The 22,230-nt window shown below is 33.6% G+C and overlaps 1 protein-coding gene across 1 annotated transcript in view; it reads right to left on the bottom strand.

The window, feature by feature from the left end:
• Positions 1–22,230, bottom strand: part of LOC124355176 (rho guanine nucleotide exchange factor 2) — a 195,317-nt gene that overhangs the window by 70,201 nt on the left and 102,886 nt on the right. The window contains 3 exon segments of the mRNA XM_046806178.1: positions 11,026–11,111; positions 15,756–15,829; positions 21,951–22,062. Of these exon segments, the coding sequence (XP_046662134.1) occupies positions 11,026–11,111; positions 15,756–15,829; positions 21,951–22,062 (272 nt within the window).

Below are 22,230 nucleotides of genomic sequence, written 5' to 3'. Positions count from 1 at the left end.
GAATATGGAATTTACTTATATCCTGTGTATTTGAATTGTTTAAATCCATGCTCAAAAAACCACCAACATAGCATATTTTAGATTTTTTAAACAAATGTCCCCTCAACTACTGTAGAAAATATTTTACATTCTTAAATTACATAAAGCAATTTGTTGTGTTTCTAATTTATTTATAACTAAGTTTCTAGTTGGATTTGTATTGTTTTAAAACTAATTACTGAAAAAAGTATTGTAATATTAAAAATTATTATCTACAAAATTATTAAAATTATGATATAAATATTAGACTTATGTGAGGTAACTGACTAAAATAAATTTTTATTAAAATAATTTATTAATGGTCAATAACGAACAGTCTAACAAATAAGTAATAGCTTGTAATTTAAGTTTAGTGTTTAGTACTTTGCTCATAAAAGTACTAGATTTAGACGTTGCGCTAGTTTAATATGATATGACACCTTGAAGCATTAATTAATAAAACATATAAAAATAGTTCACTTTAACCTAAAAGTTAATTGCATGACTATTTGGATAAATAAATGGGTATTTTAATATAAAACTAAAAAAAATTAAAGTTACAGTTAGAATAATTATTTGCTCTCTCAAGGAATACTTAAAAATTGACAATATTTCAGGGAACAAATTACCGAAATAACAGTTTTTATTCGTTATTTATTGCTTTATATATAAGATTAAATTCATATCTATGGTAAAAAATTAATAATTAAAGTTATACATGTTTTCAGTTAGATACGTTACTCCAACTGTGTATTAAATAAATATTGATTAGTTTTAGTTTTAAATCACAAAAAGCAATTAAAAATCGGCAACTGAAGGAGAGCAAACCCAATGTTTGTGTCGCAAGCCACAGCAAAGCGACTCCCACGTGTCGGACGGGAGCTGGTGGTTAGTGGATTGAGCCGGTGTTCAACATTGGCAACTATGTAATAGCAGTTACAACACCAACACTCGACAATGACAACACAAGCACAGACACATGCCGGAATACAACCCATGCAAACACAAAAAAGTGCTCTCAAACTGTTCGGTTGTCAGTTAAGAAATAATTGTCCTCTAACAAAATTACATCACTCAAATTAACTTTCTATGTAAAAATCATAACAATAATTTGTTGCAAATATACATACATACAAGTTTTGCATGATAAATTCATATAAAAAAGTGTAAAATGCAAAATGTATACACACTTAGTGAAATGGAGTACAATTTTTGTATTAAATGGTGAACGGTTGAGATATGTGGTAGGCCTTGTTTAATGCAAAATTTGGTTAACTTTTGAAGAAAATGGTTTTAAACGTGTGTTCACAGTATCACAGGTTGATAGAAGAAAAAAAATCATTAAGAGTTTGATATGTTTCAATGTATTTTGTTTCTTATTCTACGTGTTTTGACGTCAATATTGTGTGAAGAGCAAAGCTTACGGGGAACCAGCAATAACCACTGATAAAGAACTGCAGATATGATCTAATCTCTAGCTGAGTGAAGAGTCGTTTTCTTTAATGATCATCTTAGAAGTTATATTATGAACTCTAGTTTAGTCTATATTCACTATATGGGCATTTTGGTCATGGTAAAAAATTTCTCAGATAAAAATATAAAATTATGTAATATTACGAGGTCTGTCCAAAAAGTATCCGACCGCGACCAGTAGGCGGCCGCGGCGTAACCGACCGGCTCGAACAGGTTATTAGAGGGGAGGGGTGAGCCTACTCCTTCCCATATTAGGCATTGGTCACTCAGTGAATCACAGCGCTCTGTTCCGTACAGTACTGCCGTGTGTGTGTGTCGCATTTCAATATGACTGAATGTGTTGAGCAGCGCATTTGTATTAAATTTTGCCAAAAACTTGGCCATTCAGCATCAGAGACGATTACTATGATACGGAAAGTTTATGGTGACGTGTCTATGGGCGATACACAAATAAAAGAGTGGTTTAGGCGGTTTAAAAATCAGTGGAGAGTGAAGACCGATCTGGCAGGCCTTCAACGGCCAGAAACGCTGAAAATGTTGTTCGTGTTGTGAAGAAGATTTAGGAATACCAACATTGGCAGTTTGTAACATTTTACATGAAGATTTAAAAATGAACCGTGTATCGGCAAAATCTGTTCCTCGGCTGCTGACAGAAGACCAAAAGAACTGTCGACTTGAAATCGCACAGGACAATCTGGATTTGATAAAAAGTAACTCAGTAACTTATTTAAAAAAGTTGTTACTGGTAATGAGTAATGGGTTTATGGCTACGACCCTGAAACAAAGGCTCAATCTTCACAGTGGAAAACTCGCGAAGAGCAACGGCCGAAAAAAGCAAGACAAAGTTGAAGCAATGTCAAGACAATGCTGATAGTTTTTTTTTGACCAGGACAGCGTTGTTCATCACGAATATGCTCCAAGAGGCCAGACAGTGAATAAGGAGTATTATCTTGAGGTCCTAAGGCGGCTACGAGATGCAGTGCGAAGGAAACGACCTGAACTGTGCACAAGCCGTGACTGGATCCTGCACCACGACAACGCACCAGCTCATTCCTCAAACCTTATTCAGCGTTTTTTGGTCAAACACGACATCAGCCAACTACGAAAGCCTCCCTACAGTCCTGACATACCTCCTTGTGACTTCTGACTATTTCCGAAATTAAAAATTCCTTTGGAAGGAAAAAGATTTGACGATGTTGAACAAATAAAACAAAATGTGACGAAGGACCTGTTAGCCATTTCGCAAAATGAATTTAAGGAGTGTTTCCGGAAGTGGGAGGAGCGTTGGAATAAGGTAGTGGCTTGTGGAGGGGAGTACTTTGAAGGGGACCAGATTGCCGTTGTCGCCAAGTAACGTCAGTTCACGCCAGATGTCAAGGTCAGATACTTTTTGGACACACCTCGTATGTATCATGCCTTCAAATTATTTCTAAAATTTTCAATTTCATTTCTGTGTTTTGTAAACACAGATAAATTATCATAAATACTAATTAAGTTGTTACAATTAACAGGTTAACTGCCACCATATTTGTTCCCAAAGATGTTCCGTATTGCCAACTTTATTCTGTATTTATTATTGCTGATAATAATTTTATATTGGTATTCAGATTATTTTCCAGTATTTTAAAATTATTAATTTGGGGAGGGTAGGTGTAGTTTAGGGTCAATCAGATTGGCACATTCATTGACCGTTCCTTATTGTCTCAAAAATAAAGGTGCTGACCAGATCAAACACTGGTGTGTGGTAATAATTAGTTTTACACAGTCTTTGCAGTATCCTCCTGCAGTAAGTTGGTGCCTTTTTGTTCATTCTGTTATGATCCCCTTAAGAGGCAGGCTTAATTTTAAGCAGTACCTAGCTACTAAATCAAACAAGTACGATTTAAAGGTTTCAAAATTTGTGATGCTACAGGTTACACTGACAAGATGAAGGTTATGTCTGACACAGTTTATCTGGTTTTAACAGTTAAAGACAAAGACATCAAGTAAGTAAGTACATGGGAAAAGGAACAGATTCAGAAGAAAACATGTCTTCGAAGACCTCTGTTGTATTTGATCTCATGAAAGACTATCTTGGTAAGGGTCACACTCTGAATAAATTTTTTTATGATTTTTACACCTACGTGGAACTTGTAAACATTCTTTCAGAAAGAGAACCTTGCTGAGAGAGTAACAACCAATAGGCTTGGTTTCTTCCTCAAAAATGCAAACTTTAAGGAGGGAAGCGGAAAGAGGTGAAATGATATGGTTACAGTACGAATATGGTATCGTTTACACTAACTGGATGGATAAGAAGATAGTAGGAATGATATTAACTAATCACCCTGTAGGATCTGCAGAAAACACAGGAAGAACCAAAAGGAAACTTTTATCACAGCATTCCGAGAAAAACTGGTTTATATTTACTACACATCCAAGATAACACCTTAGAGCCTGCTAAAGTGTCTATGAATAAGAGGCCTATGTAAGTGAAGGTAAAAACAGCAGCATTAGGATAAAAAATCCTAAAATGCCTAATAAAAATTCGTAGCCAGTGAGGGTTGTCAAAAAGCCGAAAACTCAAGAAAGTGCTAACTTTTTGTGATTAGTGCCCTGGAAAACCATTGTGTTAAGAGTGTTTTAAAAACATTGTTAAAGTAACATATAAATTTATTTTACATTTGTACATCTTCTTATAAACACAGTATCTTCTTATGTTCAATAAACAGTGTATCGTAATACACTGTTACTGTATTGTAATATACTGAAATTTCTTTCTATTTTGTTTTAATCAATCTACCTATTAAAATTCCTTATCTCATTATATTAATATGAAATATACAAAAAGGTGTTACGAGCATATCTATAAATTACTCTGTATAATATAGCTATATTTTGTGTCATTACATTAATAATTCAAAACATGTTTTTTAATTGGTCAAAATTGAATTTATTAAGAAAATGTGCCAACCCAATAGGAATGTGAACATTAGCACTTTTTAACGGCAACATATAAGCCTATAAATAAGTGTAAATTCAGTATTAATTGGTCTGTGTATAGTCTAGAGATGTGCAATATCCAAATATTACGGGCGAACACCGTTAGAATGGGCTCTGGAGATACAAGGTATAAACATCGACAGTGCCATATGGATAGCTCTGACCCACTTGTTCAGTGACTTGTTCTAACTATTAGTATATATATATATATATACTAATATACACACACACACATTTTTACACGATTGTGGTTTTGAATTCTAGGGGCCATAATCGGAGAAAATGTCAAGAAATCTCCAGGTAATTCCTTCATATCGGTGACTGCAATAGGAAATCTCTATGTCAAAGAGAGAGATAAGTAAAGTTGTAGCTTTCATAGGTCAGATTGATAATTATAATTTAAGAAAGTCGTAAATTACTCATTAGATCGTAGAAGACTACAAACATTAAAACATGAGTAAAGACTTAAAAAGATGTAAGAAAAGACTTATAAGTTTACTTATTTACATACACATGCCTACTTGATTTGGGGATTTATACTTGTTAATACTATAGTTTTGTTTATGTTTGTCACAGGGAAACAATACTGGGATTATATAAATCAAAGTAACAATACAAGTATATTTATATAGTGGTTCATTGTATTGTCAACTTCCCTGTAATACTGTTGGAAACAATAAATGAATATATTTTATAAACTCTTTGTATTATATAAAGTATGTGAGTAAATGACAATAATCATTACAGGGTTATCAGCCCATTTAAATAATGATATTTGTATGCTAATTGAACTGACCGTGTTAAGGTTTTTTGTCAGCAATAATCAGTTTTAATAACTAAAGCACATGCACGCTTAAAGCATGCAAATGTATAGCTGGGTTTAACTTGCTTCTGATACGAGGTCTAAGTAATTTAACCAAAGCGAGGTTTTGCTTGTATTAACCAAAGACAAAGCTAAGGATGGAAACATGTTCAGACAGGCTATACTTAAGACTGTAACATAGAGGTCTACAATATATTAGTTTGAATTAACCCTTAGAGTTCACCAGGCTTACAAGTGTGCTGTCTTGCATGTTACTTATTATTACTAGTTATTATTATATAATTTTATTGGCAGTAGTTTATATAGGTTTTGTATTGTTCCCATTAATCAGTAAAAATAAAACTCACATAATTTTGAAACTAAAAATAACAATTTTTATAGAGGTATTGTCATTAGCAGAGTAATAAATGAACTACTTATATACATTTCACTTCGCCACACTTTAATCCTTTTTGAACGTTTAGGAATAAATAATGTTGACATATTCGATGCAGTGAATATCAATTGTTGTTTTTTGGTGTTACAACAAATTTTTGCAAAGGCCATTTGGCATTTTGTGTGGAAAGTTATTTCCCAAAATGTTTTATATTTAGAACTTGGCTTATAAAGACACATCTGACCTGGTTTGGTCTTCATTAGGATTTTGGAACACTAACTGGTAGTTGTAATTTTAATGTATTTAGTGCATATATTAATCTAATACCTCAGTTTGACAATGTTTGATTTATTGGCGGGTCAATATGAATGATAAGTGTATTAAACAGTATATACAGAATATTTTCCACTTATGACATCTTATTTGGTTTATTAACCATCAAGAATATGAAATTTTCTTCCTGTTGTAGATATGTTAATCTTATCTTTATGTTATAAACTTACCTATTGGATCAACTTATCTTTCTAGTGATCCAGAGAATGCATTATTAAAAAAGGAATACAATTCTTTCCTATGAAAAAAATGTTCAAATGACTGAAGCACCATGCAGATTCACAAAATGAAAAATAACATGGGTACTTGTCACGCTGGCATTGAAGTTTTGATTGATATATCTCACAATTAAAAGCTTAAAACACTGTTGATAATAATATTAACAATCCTTTAATTATTTCAGTTTCAGTCAATTCCGATAGAAGTCTAAAGGGTTAAGTCAATCTTAAATCATTAGAAATACTACAAAACTGCTGTGTAAAACAAATAAAAAAATGTTTGTTAAATTCTATTAATATACAGAGTGGAAATAAATTAACTTACTTTTCAACTCATTAAGTATTTAATAATATTGACATAATCAAAAGGTTAGTAAGAGACCTTTACACAATCTTGAAATTTCTTTGTAATATTTTTTTATGTTTCCAAATTTGGAGTAGAAGTGTATATTCAAAGTTTTCAGTTGGCTGCCATCATGTCATGAGTCATCAAATAAAAGAAAATAAATCAGTTTTATTTTAACATGATTTGATCCTGTCCCTATACAAAATGGTGGCCAAATAAATGAAAAATTACATACTATAGTTTAAATTTTTAAAAGTAGTAAATACTTAAATTTGAACTGTAATTCTACACATTATTAAAATGTCACTCAATCCAAAATTAAAATATTAATAAATGTCTGTTAAATGGTTCAGATTATTTTTTAAAACAAAAATATATAACATACAATCTTTAATCAGGATAAGATAATACTTTTTACAAGCAATTTTGAATTCATTATTTATTTTTCTTCAGATGAATTCCAAGGTTATAACTTCAATATTTGGAGAGGCTTCATTCCATCTATACATTCCATACAAAAGTATAACTAAAGTTGCATAAGTAAGATATCTTAAAGGTTAATTTTACTTTGATCAATTTTACAAATAAAATTAAGAAATAGTAGGTATGTTTATTTGACTTGCAAAAAATACAAAACTCAACATGTTAATCATCCACCAGGAATAGGTTAACATTCTTTTTTTAATGAAGTTATGTTTTTTATTCATTCATTTGATGGATAGCTGAGAACAGCTGTTTACATATATGAATTGACATTTACTCCAAAATTGTGAGGAAAACAGAGTAAATACAAAATAAATAAACCTACCTTCAAGACTGTCTAATAAACATTGCAAAAGCTTTTAAATTTATTTTCATTATTAAAAAGTTAAGTAGTGTATTATTACTCTATTTCCACCCTTTACAAGCATTTACATATTAAAACATTCAGTTGACAAATAAACAATAATCACAAAGAATATGCAGTAAATAAACTAACCATATAATAAGACAAACATAAAAACAGACAATACATGTTCATGCAAACATCAAGTTTAGTTTAAAACACAATTGTAACTATCAATTTGTTAATGCACTTCCATTAACAACACCAAAATGCAAATTTAATAAACAGCAAAACCTGCAAAATGATTAAAACTAAAAGAAAGAAATCACTGGTGTCCAAGAACTATTGTCGTTATTTTTATTTGGGCATTAATTAGTATGACATGTCTCTCAGTAAATAATAATTCCATGTAATGTTTTTAAAATAGTGGTTAAAATGTAATTTAGTGTTTCAGCCAAGAGTTTAAGTTGAATTTAAAACTCAATAGACCACCTTGTGTTTTTGATTTCCACATACAAAAGAACTTGAGCCGAACTATATCCATTTTAAACATAATATTTAGGAAATATTATGACTACTATATTTAAATTAAATTGCTGAATCACAGTTCCCATGTATACAGTGGCTACAATTCAATGATTAATTTGTAAATTGTATTTATGCAAGTCATATAAAATATTTTCCATTTGTGTTTCTACTTAAAAATTCAGTACTCATGAAATATTTATTTACAATATTATAAGCTTATATTTTACAGTAAAATAAAGATTGGGTAGTTTGGTTATATTACTTACTGCTCTAATATAATATATTCTGAAGGAACTTACATTGACTTAAACGGCCCAAGTATGTGTAGTCACTTATTATCTGACTCGTATAAAAATAGGTACTTTTGAACAATCTTTTATGAGTCTTTAATTGATATACCTGTACATAACTTAAAAAAAATTCAAAATCGTTCTTTTTAAAATAATCATAATTTAAAAACAGGTACATAAAATCTCATTTTATCCAATTTACTATGAAATATAATATCTAAAAGAAATAAATGAATATAAATTTAATGAAGAAGGAATTTAATTAGAAGAGGTTAATTAAACAACATTTTTTGAGTTTAATTATAGTTTTGTAATGCAATATACAGTATTAAATGAAAAAAAAAAAAAAAAAAAACAAAATGGTTTAAAACTTGAAAGATGAAACTAATCTTGTTTCTTCCCTCAGTCAGGGCTTGGTAAGGCATTAAACATTACAATAATGTAACTTGCACCATGTAGAAGTAAAGATTTTAAATAAAAAATTTGACTAGTTTATGCACGTAGACTCTATGATTAAACATATTGTGCCATATACATGTGTTACTAAGGATCAAGTTGACAAACACCTATGTGTACTAAACAATTTCTTGAATAGGATATTTTGTTACCATCTTATCAATAAATAATATCTAAAATCATAATGATGATGACAAACAGAATAGATTTAGTTTTCCAATATGAATTTTCAGTTTCATTCTATTCTGAACAAGAATACCAACGATGTTGATTATCGTTAATTTCATGTTAGTAAAACAAAAAATAAAGTAAGTGTAAAAGAATTATTAACAGATTGTTTTCTTAATCTACGAGCGGGTGATATTATTTTGCAGATCTATACATGAGGTCAGCAAATTATGATGTTAAAACGAGTGACATCTTTTACAATACCATTGGTTTAATTATAAAAATATTATCCACTAAGCTCTATAATAACCTGTAATGTTGGTCTAAATTTCACAAGTGTGCATCATGATTTAGAATTATTGATTTTAAATAAACTACCAGGATTAGACATAGATCACAGGTAGGGTTTAATGACAGTGTAACGTGTTTCATGAGTCTGTCAGCCTCAAACATAATGTACAGTATGATGTACTAGGTAAATTTGGTAGGAAAGATGTTGATGTTTATTGAAAACTGTTGATTTTGTTTATGCAATCAGGTGTTTTTGTCGGTGCGATGTTCTGTAGAGTTTTCAATTCAATTTCAAAAAGATCACTTGAGCTATTGTATCATCAACTTTAGGATAGGCATGGCTTAACTTCAAAGTGTACTTACATACAAGAGATGAAACAGCATTATCTCAAAAGATAACTGCTTTACTGACAGTACTTATAACATTGATTTAAATATTAATATGATAAACTTAATGGCAGTATATGTTTAATATTCAGCAACAAATTAATTGCTTTTCCTAGTATAGCATTACTTTGCATTTACAATGGTATTAATTAAAGTAATTTGGAAATAATTAACAGTATCTTAATTTGTCACACGATTTTTAAGTTTATATGGACTCTTTCTATGAGATAATTATTTTGAAAACAATTAAATTATCATGTAAAGAATGTACAAAAATTCATTTTTGACCTGAACAGTATTACACTTTTTTCAATTCATATTATAATAGGAAAAATTGAATTCCAAACAATAACTTATTATTTGAATTTTTTAATTGAAAACATACTGAACTCTGATGGTACGTCTAATTTTTCTTAAACTGCATTCACTCATGCAATTATAATCTACTTATGGAATACAAACACACATTGAGTGCATCATCCACATATTACATATTGCAGATAAAAAATATCAACACTTATATATTTGTCGTCGGTTGCCACTTAACCACAAAACACTCACTGTTAACCATCTCTCGTCTATGTCAGTGATTAACAATTTAGACTAGGAAAATGCTGACCAATCCACCAGCCTATCACATTGTCAGCTTCATGCTATCTCATATCATGCTATCTCATATCAGACAGAACAGGCACAATCAATCAGTCAAATACTGATATCAATGCGTAAAGTAGTCTGGGTTGGGCACAACTATCTCATGGTAATAAATAGTAATATACCATCTAAAAACTTTCAGTTAGTTGTGGCCAGTAATAGTTTAAATTATTTCCAATAAATAGGCTTTTAATTATTAGTGTCTTGCAAAGTATCAAGTGTGCAATTTAAAATTAAATAAAAACGAATTTATTGAGTCCAGTCGCACAAGTCATAGTTAGCTGTTCATAACACAAAATACAAAATCTGTCTCCATAGAGCACTGTAAAACTTAGTACAATATTCTTTATCATTCAAGGCTAGCAATAACTTTTATAATAAGTCACTTTCTAATTTTTATCATATAATACCTAAAACAATAAAAAAAAATACAAATGGGATATTTCCTACAAATTTTAGCAATTTTTCTTAGTCCAGAAACTACAACACAGCTTAAAATGGGTTTATACAATGTACATAATTAATAAAAATTAAATATTATTTAAATTACTTAGGGAGTAGTAATTAGATTAAATACTAATAAATTATGTTGTCACAATAACTAACAAAATAAAATTTAAAAGTAAATGTTAAACTCAGGTGGAAAACTACATCTTATGCAGACTCATTTCTCGTAATTATTTGTTTTTAGCACGAATTAAAAAAAGTACTAAATGGACATATAGTTATGGATATTAGTACAAGTGTTGAGCTAAGTATCTGTGAACTTGCTACTAAACGGGGACCGTAGAACACGAGTGCCCAACACCGCAAGCAAGAGACACAAATACACAATCACAGCTAGCAGAGAGGGACTCACCTGCTTGGAGAGGAACACTGGTTCTGTGTAGGTTGGTTACTTCGTTTGTTTACAGACTTGCTCTGATTGGTTAGCTTCGGTGCACTCTGAAACAAACACTCAAAAGAGTTCACAAACTATACAAATATTAAGTTATAAGAAAGAATTATAAGGCTGTTATGAAAATTAGCCATTCCAAAATTTCATAAAAAAATCTTGTAAATAATTGATTTTTTTTTTAGGTAAAAAAACCTACAAAAATAATTAACAAATTTCAAAACAGTGTATCGAACACGTTTAAATTACAAATACAAGCAATAAGTTAATTGTCTGTGAAATATATTACATGGAAAGAAATATCTAAATCATAAAAAAACACCAAAAAAAACTAGAACACAATAAAAAAAACCGAAATCCACAAATTAGGCAGCAAGGTGTAATTATAATACACCACAATAAAAAGGAAAAAGACAATGCAATGCACACTAGTAAGGACCTGACAGGGACTGACATCATGTCATTGTCTGTCTGTCTGTCCACATCTTTGCGATTCTTGATACAAAAGACTTGAAACTTGGTATCATCTTGGTGTAAGGAAGATTTGATGTGAAATAAAGAGTAGCTGCTATTTATTTAGTCCACCTGACTTTGGTCGGGCACTGTTACTGTTTAGTAGCATTTATATTTTTCATAATTTTTGAGTTTTTTTGTACAGTAAGTCAGAAAAGAACAAATATACCATTTTTAAAGTGGAGTTTTCTGAATGGGTTTCTTTATTGTAATAAAAGGAAAGATGGTGTCTCATGTTGTAATGACAATAATCAGACGAGTAAGTCCCATGATTTCAATAACACTTCATTTGAATGTACTGTAGTTGGTGGCCCTCTCAAGATTTACTCAATCTACTGTCTGATAAGGATGGTAATGAAGCTGTTGCATGGCTACCTTGGTTGCAATTACTCATTGGACCATCACTTTTCACTAAGGGTCAGACCAGACTCCTTCAGTATGTTCATTCGTTTCCTCAGCTTTGGTACTATAAAAGAAATTACCTAAAAACTGATTGGTAGAGTATATTTGAAGAGTCATAAATAAGTGTAGTGTAGAGTCACAACAAAAAGACTTAACGCTTAAGTTTAAGGAGATACTTTCATTCCAAAAATACTATGTATACAAAAAAAATCTAAAGCTGCACGGCTGACACAATTGTGTGAAGAAAATAATCTTGCAAATTATTTCATTAATTTAAGAAAAAAATAAGTAATGGCTTTTGAAACACCTTTTGAGGTTACAACAAACACAACATGTATCAAGGTAATTTTCATAGTTATTATACTCTGTTTGGAGGACCGAGACCCATGTGCTGGTATAGATTGTTTACCACTATACATACAGTAACACAGGTGTCCAGCACAACCCTACCAGCTGGCTGCCTAAGTCATTAACAAGGTCTATAGAAACTACTTTTTTATTTACAGTTATAACAAGGTAGGAGTACGCCACACCATGTGTAACGTAACAAGCTTCGCTGAGGTTGCTTGTAAAATGTCACAGCTATAAAAAAATCTACAGCTAATTTCATTCATAAAGTGTCCTGCGGTTTCATTCAAGTGAAATCCTCGACCATCTGTCAAAAGAAAAATTATATCAGCCTCTGAGTGATAGGCATAATTACGCTCAACCAAATTCCTCAATTGGACATGCAGTATCATAGAACTCACTCTTTTCTATTTAGAAATGATTCTTAATGCAAAATGTAAAGCCAGACTCGAGCGCCGTTGTTTAATCACTGGGCCGGCGCTCGAGCGTGACTCGAGCACAGCTTTGCCGATTGATATACGGAGTTGCCCGAGTGATATTCGAGTGCCGTCTGCTGCATTAACCCTGGAACTGGCGGTCATATTTCTCTCAGTGGCAGAGTGTTTTAGTACTTCATACATTGCCTTATATTTATTTTATTATTACATGTTTACTATAAAGTACCTATGTCATATTATATATTGCTTTATTCAGCATTGTTCAAGGAACATTTTTCACATAATATAATTAAAACAAAAAAAATACCCTTACTCTACCTCTTCAGGAAAAAAATGTTTTTTAGAAAAAAGAAAAGTTAGTTCAAAGTTTTTGATTTGTAAAATTTTTGTTGTTAGTGATACGCAAAATCTAAAATATAAAAAAGGAAGAGCATTTAATTCTGAGTAAAAATAAAACAACACATAGTTTATAAGGTATTTTTTTTACATGTGGTAAACGATACAAAAATTATACACTTACATTCGAAAGTGCTACTTACCAACAAAAGTAAGAACTTCAAAGCTCACTTGGATTTGTACAATCTTGTAACTATTAGTTTATATTAATTTTCTATTTTTTTATTTTTTATTATATATTTATTTAATTATGTTCTGATTGAATGTATAAATCGGAATCCTCTTTGTTGTTTATTTCATGTACAACTAGATCTCGAATTTCACTTGAACGATCGCGGAAATTACGATCCATTATGTAAACACGCACAAAAAACTTACTATTGTTGTGTCATATACACAACCATCATTACAACGACCTCAAACAAACAATAAACCAGATAGAACACCATGCAGGTGACGAAATAACAATAGCCGAATGAACCAGTTGACTCATCGCTGCGCGCGCAACTAGCGCGGTACGCGGGAGAATGTAAACAAACAGTTTAGAGATTACAAAACGTATGGACGTGTAACGAAACGATAAAATTATTTATAAGTGTATTATTTACATAAATTGAACCTTACTCTTTCGATTGGTATCAATGTACAACTAGTTCTCGAATGCAACTTGAACGATCGCGGAAATTACGATCCATTACGTAAACACGCACAAAAAACTTACTATTATTGTGTAATATACACAACCATCATTACAACAAACTCAAACAAACAATAAACTAGATAGGACACTATGCAGCTGACGAAATAACAATAGCCGAATGAACCAGTTGACTCATCGCTGCGCGCGCAACGCGGGAGAATGTAAACAAATAGTTCAGAGATTATAAGACGTATAAACGTGTACCGAAAAAATAAATTATTTATTAGTGTATTATTTACATAAATTGAACCTTCCTCTTTCGATTGGTATCAATACCGATACTCTTTGATCGTGTTTTAAGTACGTAATATTGAGAAATAAAAGACGTATTAAAACGCCCGATATCGGGCGCTGCCATCTAGGATGCGACTAAAACGCCCGATATCGGGCGTTTGCCAGTTCCAGGGTTAAAAAGCCAGCTTTGTTGGTTAGTTCAGAAAAATTCCGCTAGGCGCTACTACGTCATACCCGCTTGAGGCTTTTGTTTATCGACTGACGTGGCCTTGTGCGTCGTCAGTCTGTCTACGACAACAGTCATGGAGAGGCGCGCATTTCAAAAAACAATGGAAGATTGCAGTATATTAGCTGAATTAGAGTTAGATACGGACTCTAATATTGTTAATGACACCGATGATGATCCGGATTTCAGCAGGTTCTACTTACTGCAAGGACTGTAATGTGGCACTCTGCGTACCTGACTGTTTTGAAGAGTATCACACTAAACAGGATTTTGTGTGATTTTTTTAGCATTTGAAATTTTTTGGCAATTAAAATTATTTGTAAATATGTATATAGTAAATGCATTAAAAAAAAATTGTAATTACTTGTTTTATTTATTCAAAAGTTAGTTTTCAAGTAACACAAGACATGCAGGAGTTTTTATTTTTCTTCAAAAAATGTGAGTTTTAAAATTTTTTTAAAAATTAATTAGATTTTATAGGAATAAAGTTTTACATATCAATTTAAAGAGGAAAGATAAAACTTTCAAGAAAATATAATATCATATACATAATATTTAACAGTTTTCTAAAAAAAAAATCTGAAAACCCATTAATTTATGCAGACCAGGCTATAAAAACAGCAAATAGCGAGCCAGACTCCAATGTGTTAACATATGACACATTCACATTTTTTTCATTAAATAAAGTTTCATAGTAAATAATAAAATTTCCGGTGAGCTAGGGAGGGTACTACAATGCAAGAGTGTGCTGAAATCAAATGTTCTCACAGACTTTTAACATTGGCTTTCAACTCTACTATTATTTTCTTTTTACTCTGTGAAAAACACTATTTTTTTAAGTAAGCTAAATTATATTTTCTTACTTATTCACTTATCCAACTTTACGGCTGTCCATTGAGTACATTTATTTCCACACAATGTATGTATTTATAGTAAATCATGTGAACTAAACTTAGCAAATAATTGTCTAATAATTTTACATTTCCTTAAAAAAAAATGAAAAGTACTGTAATTTTGATTAATGTCAATGTTGATGTACTAAATTTAAACGTGCAACATAGTTTTTACAGAACACTATTGCTATTGAGCTTAATTGAAAAACATAATTTGTGACAGTTGGAAATTTTGTAGAGCACGGCTAATAATAATCATTATTTATTAAACAAACCTTAATGAGAAAATAACACTTGATATTAAGTGAGCATTATTAACAGAAATAAACTATATAATATTTGACATTGTTTTTTTTACAATGGTAGAAAACAAGAAGTTTATCCTTAGAATACCTGGTTATCGTTAATGTGAGCGACCCAATAGTCAAAGTAGTCAGTATTCATGGTGAACACACTTAACCTAACTATCAGTTACTCGGCCCTTGTCTTGGCTGTCAAGTGTTGTGATTGCCACGGCTGAGCTCTAGTGATAACAGTTATCTCACCTTGGACACCTTAGACTTGGAGCATTCTAGTATGTGTTCCTTGCAGGAGTTCTGGTGAACGGTTATCGTGCAATCTGCAACATGCACACCTTATTGTTACACGGTCTGTTTACATTATTATACAGTATTAATTATTTTACTGTAGTGCACCACTAAACAGTTTAAGTAATTAAAGGGTTACATCTACTATTTTCAACATTTATCTTTATTAATGCAATAACATATGTGAATAACAACGTATGTGATAAGTAAACAAATTGTACAATAATTTATTCTCAAACATTAACAATACCGAAACTAGGATGGATAGACCCAAATAAAGTTTAACTGAAAAATCTGTTGTATTATACAATGTAGCACAAAGATCTTTACAGGACTAAGTGTAACAAGGAAAACTTGTCCCAAGTGAACATGACACACACACAATACACAGCAACAAACTTTACGATATTATTGAATAAAGATGTGTATAAGTCTATAAATTTGAAATTAATACAATGATCTTTTTTAGACTGCTATTTAGAAATACAGTTATTTTTATGTATACTATTTTACTTAATTAGATAATTTCTCAAAAGTTAAACATTAATAACAAACTTATCAGTAAACTAGCACATCATTTCAACAGCTACAAATTTAACTAATTTGTTGATTTTAAACTTTGTATCACAAATTTTGGTGTGAAATTTTAGCCTATCAAGCTGCACTTAAGTATGATGAATCTCTAGATAGTTCAGTCTTAGATTTTGTCTAGCTCTTGAATTTATGCAATTACCAACAATATTCTCATAGCTGTGTTCGGCTGAATCGCCAGAAATATTCTTTACTCCATTTGTTCAGCTGTTATTAACCCTGTGTTATCATTCACGGTCTTAGATTCCATGTGCCGGGAAATGTTTATGATACACATTTGAATGTATGCACTATCCTTTTCCCTTGCTGGCTTTTAGAACCCCCTCCCCTACTACAATGGGTGAAAGTAAGTGTCTTAATGAATCATCAGGTGAGTGGATGGGTATCATTTGCATTCTTTACAGTCTTTCTAGAGCGTTTTATTTTTATATCTGCTATTGCTTTAATACAGAACAAATTTAACAAAATTTACTTTGATTTTTAGGAATTACTTAAGTCTGGTCTCCAAGAAAGAGTGTGACAAACAATATTTCAAAACCCAATGTAAATAATGCTGGATTAAAACATTAACATCTACGATATACATGTTTCAATGAGGATACATTCATTCATTGTGAACTGTGTGCCATGGAGTGGTGGCAATGACATTATGAGTGATGAGTAGATGTAATTTTGTTCTATTTTCAGTCAACTAACTGTCAAAGTCAAAACATTTTTATTTTTCTCATGCAAAATTGTGCATTAAATAGTGTCAATTTAGTTATAAATCATTATACAGTGCAACCTCGTTAAGTCGGACCCCTTTAAGTCGGATATCCGGATAACCCAGATCAGATCAGGAAAATTTTAAATTAGCTTTTTGTCATCTACCTGGGGCACATGTTTGTTTATTACTAGACTGTTTGTAGAGCTCAATAATTACAGGTATTGCAACTTAATGCGAAAAAGATGCAAATAACAGAAAGGATACTGAAGAAGAAAACACTGGAAATATCGCAGTTATAAGCCATGCAGAATGTCTCAATTGGGCGAGTTAATGTTTTATTATTATTATTATTAAAAAAACACTGGGCGAAGTTTAATGCTGAAAAGGATGTGCTACCATATGGCACAGAAACAGAATCTATGCTGATGCAACTCAAATGAACAAAACTCTTGAGAAAAATTAAACGTTATTTATTGTATTATACTTATCTGAATATGTATTTTAAGTCTTTTTCCGCATTAAACAAATATTGTATTTTTTGTATATGTTGTTCTTTATTCATTCTCTATTTAACATTCTCTGTTTAACCCAAATTTTCGTTATGTGGAGGTTGCACTGCACTACTTTAAAATACAAAGTTAACTATGCCCTTCTTTATTCTTTATTAGATTGTATTATTAACTGGTACATAATAAAGATTATGTTTTAAGATTTCCACTTTTTAACTTAATTAACCCTAGGTAACCCTCACACTTGTACTAGAGGAGGGACCAGCCAGAGATGGCAGCACATATTCTTTGTTCATGTGAAGCAGTCTCTTGTAAAAGGTTCAACCACTTTGTGAATATTACTATGGTACTTAAAGAAATGGCAAGTGTGAACACTAAAAGTATTTTACTCTTTTTCAAGAGTCTAAAACTCTTTTAGCAAAATTAGCAGGTTTATATCATAATAGAGTAAAAATTACTCGCAGTGATGGAGGAGTAGCAGTGCCTAACTATTCCTCTTAATAATAATAATCACTGGGTGTCCGCATGCTATGGCTCCCCATAGATTTGTGACTCACATGTACTAATGTCCGACTTAGAATTATGGCACTGGTCATTGCTTCCTTCCTCACATGAAGGAGAAGTGATAGCAGATCCAGTATTACCTCCAAGGCTGCAGTCAGACAAGTGTGCATAACATCTTATTTTCATTGACGCTACTTGTAATATTCAGACAGGCTAGCTTTGTACTTTTTAAGTGTAGTCTGTGCTGTTTTTAATTTGCTTTGGGCCACCATACTAGGGAGGTGTAAGATATTATTGGTGTTATGATTGTCACGTATGACCAATAGATCAATTAATTGTGGTTTCTAAGTTTTGCTCAGAAGCCTAAAGCAGATGCTGTTGCCATTAAGGCCTTCTTTGATACCCTATCTTGGAGTGGTTTCCATGTCAATTTCTGGTCTAGGACTACCCAAAGTGTGTGATTGTTCCATTCAACTTTGAGGCTGTAAGCACCACTGCTTCTGGTGAATGGTGCGCTTACAGTTTTGCCTGGATTTATACTGAGCCTCGTGCTGTGGCATCAACCCCTGACGTGGTTCAAGGCATTTGAATGAGACCTTCCTTTAACCACAATTACCAGGTCATCTGCATACCTCTAGGTGTAAATCCCTCTTGGTTAATGAAATTGAGAAGACTGCCAATCACTAGCAACCAGAGAAAGGGGTTTACAGTGTTCTTGAGGGCAACCTCTTTTCACTTTGATCATGACTGACTGTTCACCTACAGTATTGTGCGAATTCATGTGAACAGAGGTTAAAATTGCAGTTGAAATTGGCGTACCTACTGTGCATATTCTGTCAGCTGTTTTGTTAAAAAAACAACATCACCTCAAAACCTTATTGACATACTGTTCTAAAAACATGCCTTATGTTACACTTTACATTAGTATTATATTTCGTTGTATCTTAGGTTATGTACACAAGTGTGTGTTATTTTCATTAATTTTGTGAAAACTGTGCAATCAGGTTTAGCTGTTTATTAAGTATACACCAATGACTCAGAGGGACATTGCAAACGAGTGTTGTGTAAGTTTGGGTACTGTACATAAAAAAATTAAACAAAAAAAGGAAACAGGGTGTTGAAATGCAGTGGAAAGAAAACGGAAGACTACTTCTCAAGATGAAACCTTTCTTTTGCGTTTACAATAGCAAACTTCACCCCAGAAACACAATTCATGACCTCCAGCAAGATTTAGAAAAGTATGGAGTAAAAATCCACGACTCAATGGTATGGAAACGACTCTTAGAACGAGGGAGAAGAGCTGTGAGACTGCAGAGGAAACAATTTCTGACAGCAACTATGATGAAAAAACTACTAAATTGGGCAAGAAATACGCTTAATGGAGCACAGACGATTGGAGCAAAGTATTATTTTCTGATGAGACATACTTCCTTTTGCAGGGCCAGTAATAAAAATTCGTTCCAAAGTCAGTCAATGAATCATTTTATACTAGCCATTGTAACCAAACAGTTAAACATCCCACAAAGAAAATGTTCTGGAGCTTTTTCCATACTCTGGAACTAGTACTCTTATTGCTATTGAAGGTATGTTGAAAATGAAAAGTAAAAAGCATTATTAGGGCAACACAGATATGTAGCAAGGCAAAGTCCAGGCCAAATGGACTACAATTTTTCAACAAGACAGCTCTGTGCCAGTATCAAAGACTATGATGAAATACTTCAAGGATAATAATATTACCCTTCTGGATTGGTCTGACAATTCACCTGATCTTAATCCTAATAGAATTTGTGGGTAATATGTAAGACTACACTGCAAAAGATTGATGTATGATAAAAATAAAACAGGTGGAAGCAGTGATTCAGGTGTGGTTTAGAGAGGAAGCAATCACAAACGATTGCAAAACAACTTGTGGATTTGTGGATTCTATGCCAAGAAGAGTCCAGAAAGTCATAAAAGTAAAAGGGGGACATATTCCATACTAATTAATGGTAACAATCTCACGTAAGTGTACTTAAATGTATCATTGGATAAATAAATCATATTTACAATCTAATTCTGTTTGTTCAAATTAATTGCTCATGTCCTGTACAACAACTCAATCACATTAGTACTAGTGACTACACTCACTCTCGCAGTAGAGGGCAGGCTTGTTAGTGAGAGACTTGGAGCACCAGTCACAGATCTGTGGGGAGCCGTAGCATGCAGACACCCAGTGATGGGCAGGCTTCTTGCTCTTGTCCTGTACAACAACTCAATCACATTAGTACTAGTGACTACACTCACTCTCGCAGTAGAAGGCAGGCTTGTTAGTGAGAGACTTGGAGCACCAGTCACAGATCTGTGGGGAGCCGTAGCATGCAGACACCCAGTGATGGGCAGGCTTCTTGCTCTTGTCCTGTACAACAACTCAATCACATTAGTACTAGTGACTACACTCACTCTCGCAGTAGAGGGCAGGCTTGTTAGTGAGAGACTTGGAGCACCAGTCACAGATCTGTGGGGAGCCGTAGCATGCAGACACCCAGTGATGGGCAGGCTTCTTGCTCTTGTCCTGTACAACAACTCAATCACATTAGTACTAGTGACTACACTCACTCTCGCAGTAGAGGGCAGGCTTGTTAGTGAGAGACTTGGAGCACCAGTCACAGATCTGTGGGGAGCCGTAGCATGCAGACACCCAGTGATGGGCAGGCTTCTTGCTCTTGTCCTGTACAACAACTCAATCACATTAGTACTAGTGACTACACTCACTCTCGCAGTAGAGGGCAGGCTTGTTAGTGAGAGACTTGGAGCACCAGTCACAGATCTGTGGGGAGCCGTAGCATGCAGACACCCAGTGATGGGCAGGCTTCTTGCTCTTGTCCTGAACAACAACTCAATCACATTAGTACTAGTGACTACACTCACTCTCGCAGTAGAGGGCAGGCTTGTTAGTGAGAGACTTGGAGCACCAGTCACAGATCTGTGGGGAGCCGTAGCATGCAGACACCCAGTGATGGGCAGGCTTCTTGCTCTTGTCCTGTACAACAACTCAATCACATTAGTACTAGTGACTACACTCACTCTCGCAGTAGAGGGCAGGCTTGTTAGTGAGAGACTTGGAGCACCAGTCACAGATCTGTGGGGAGCCGTAGCATGCAGACACCCAGTGATGGGCAGGCTTCTTGCTCTTGTCCTGTACAACAACTCAATCACATTAGTACTAGTGACTACACTCACTCTCGCAGTAGAGGGCAGGCTTGTTAGTGAGAGACTTGGAGCACCAGTCACAGATCTGTGGGGAGCCGTAGCATGCAGACACCCAGTGATGGGCAGGCTTCTTGCTCTTGTCCTGAACAACAACTCAATCACATTAGTACTAGTGACTACACTCACTCTCGCAGTAGAGGGCAGGCTTGTTAGTGAGAGACTTGGAGCACCAGTCACAGATCTGTGGGGAGCCGTAGCATGCAGACACCCAGTGATGGGCAGGCTTCTTGCTCTTGTCCTGTACAACAACTCAATCACATTAGTACTAGTGACTACACTCACTCTCGCAGTAGAGGGCAGGCTTGTTAGTGAGAGACTTGGAGCACCAGTCACAGATCTGTGGGGAGCCGTAGCATGCAGACACCCAGTGATGGGCAGGCTTCTTGCTCTTGTCCTGAACAACAACTCAATCACATTAGTACTAGTGACTACACTCACTCTCGCAGTAGAGGGCAGGCTTGTTAGTGAGAGACTTGGAGCACCAGTCACAGATCTGTGGGGAGCCGTAGCATGCAGACACCCAGTGATGGGCAGGCTTCTTGCTCTTGTCCTGAACAACAACTCAATCACATTAGTACTAGTGACTACACTCACTCTCGCAGTAGAGGGCAGGCTTGTTAGTGAGAGACTTGGAGCACCAGTCACAGATCTGTGGGGAGCCGTAGCATGCAGACACCCAGTGATGGGCAGGCTTCTTGCTCTTGTCCTGAACAACAACTCAATCACATTAGTACTAGTGACTACACTCACTCTCGCAGTAGAGGGCAGGCTTGTTAGTGAGAGACTTGGAGCACCAGTCACAGATCTGTGGGGAACCGTAGCTTATGCAGACACCCAGTGATGGGCAGGCTTCTTGCTCTTGTCCTGTACTCAA

Source organism: Homalodisca vitripennis, chromosome 2 (assembly GCF_021130785.1).
Source record: "Homalodisca vitripennis isolate AUS2020 chromosome 2, UT_GWSS_2.1, whole genome shotgun sequence".
Lineage (NCBI taxonomy): Eukaryota > Metazoa > Arthropoda > Insecta > Hemiptera > Cicadellidae > Homalodisca > Homalodisca vitripennis.
This window is presented reverse-complemented; position numbering and strand designations above follow the sequence as displayed.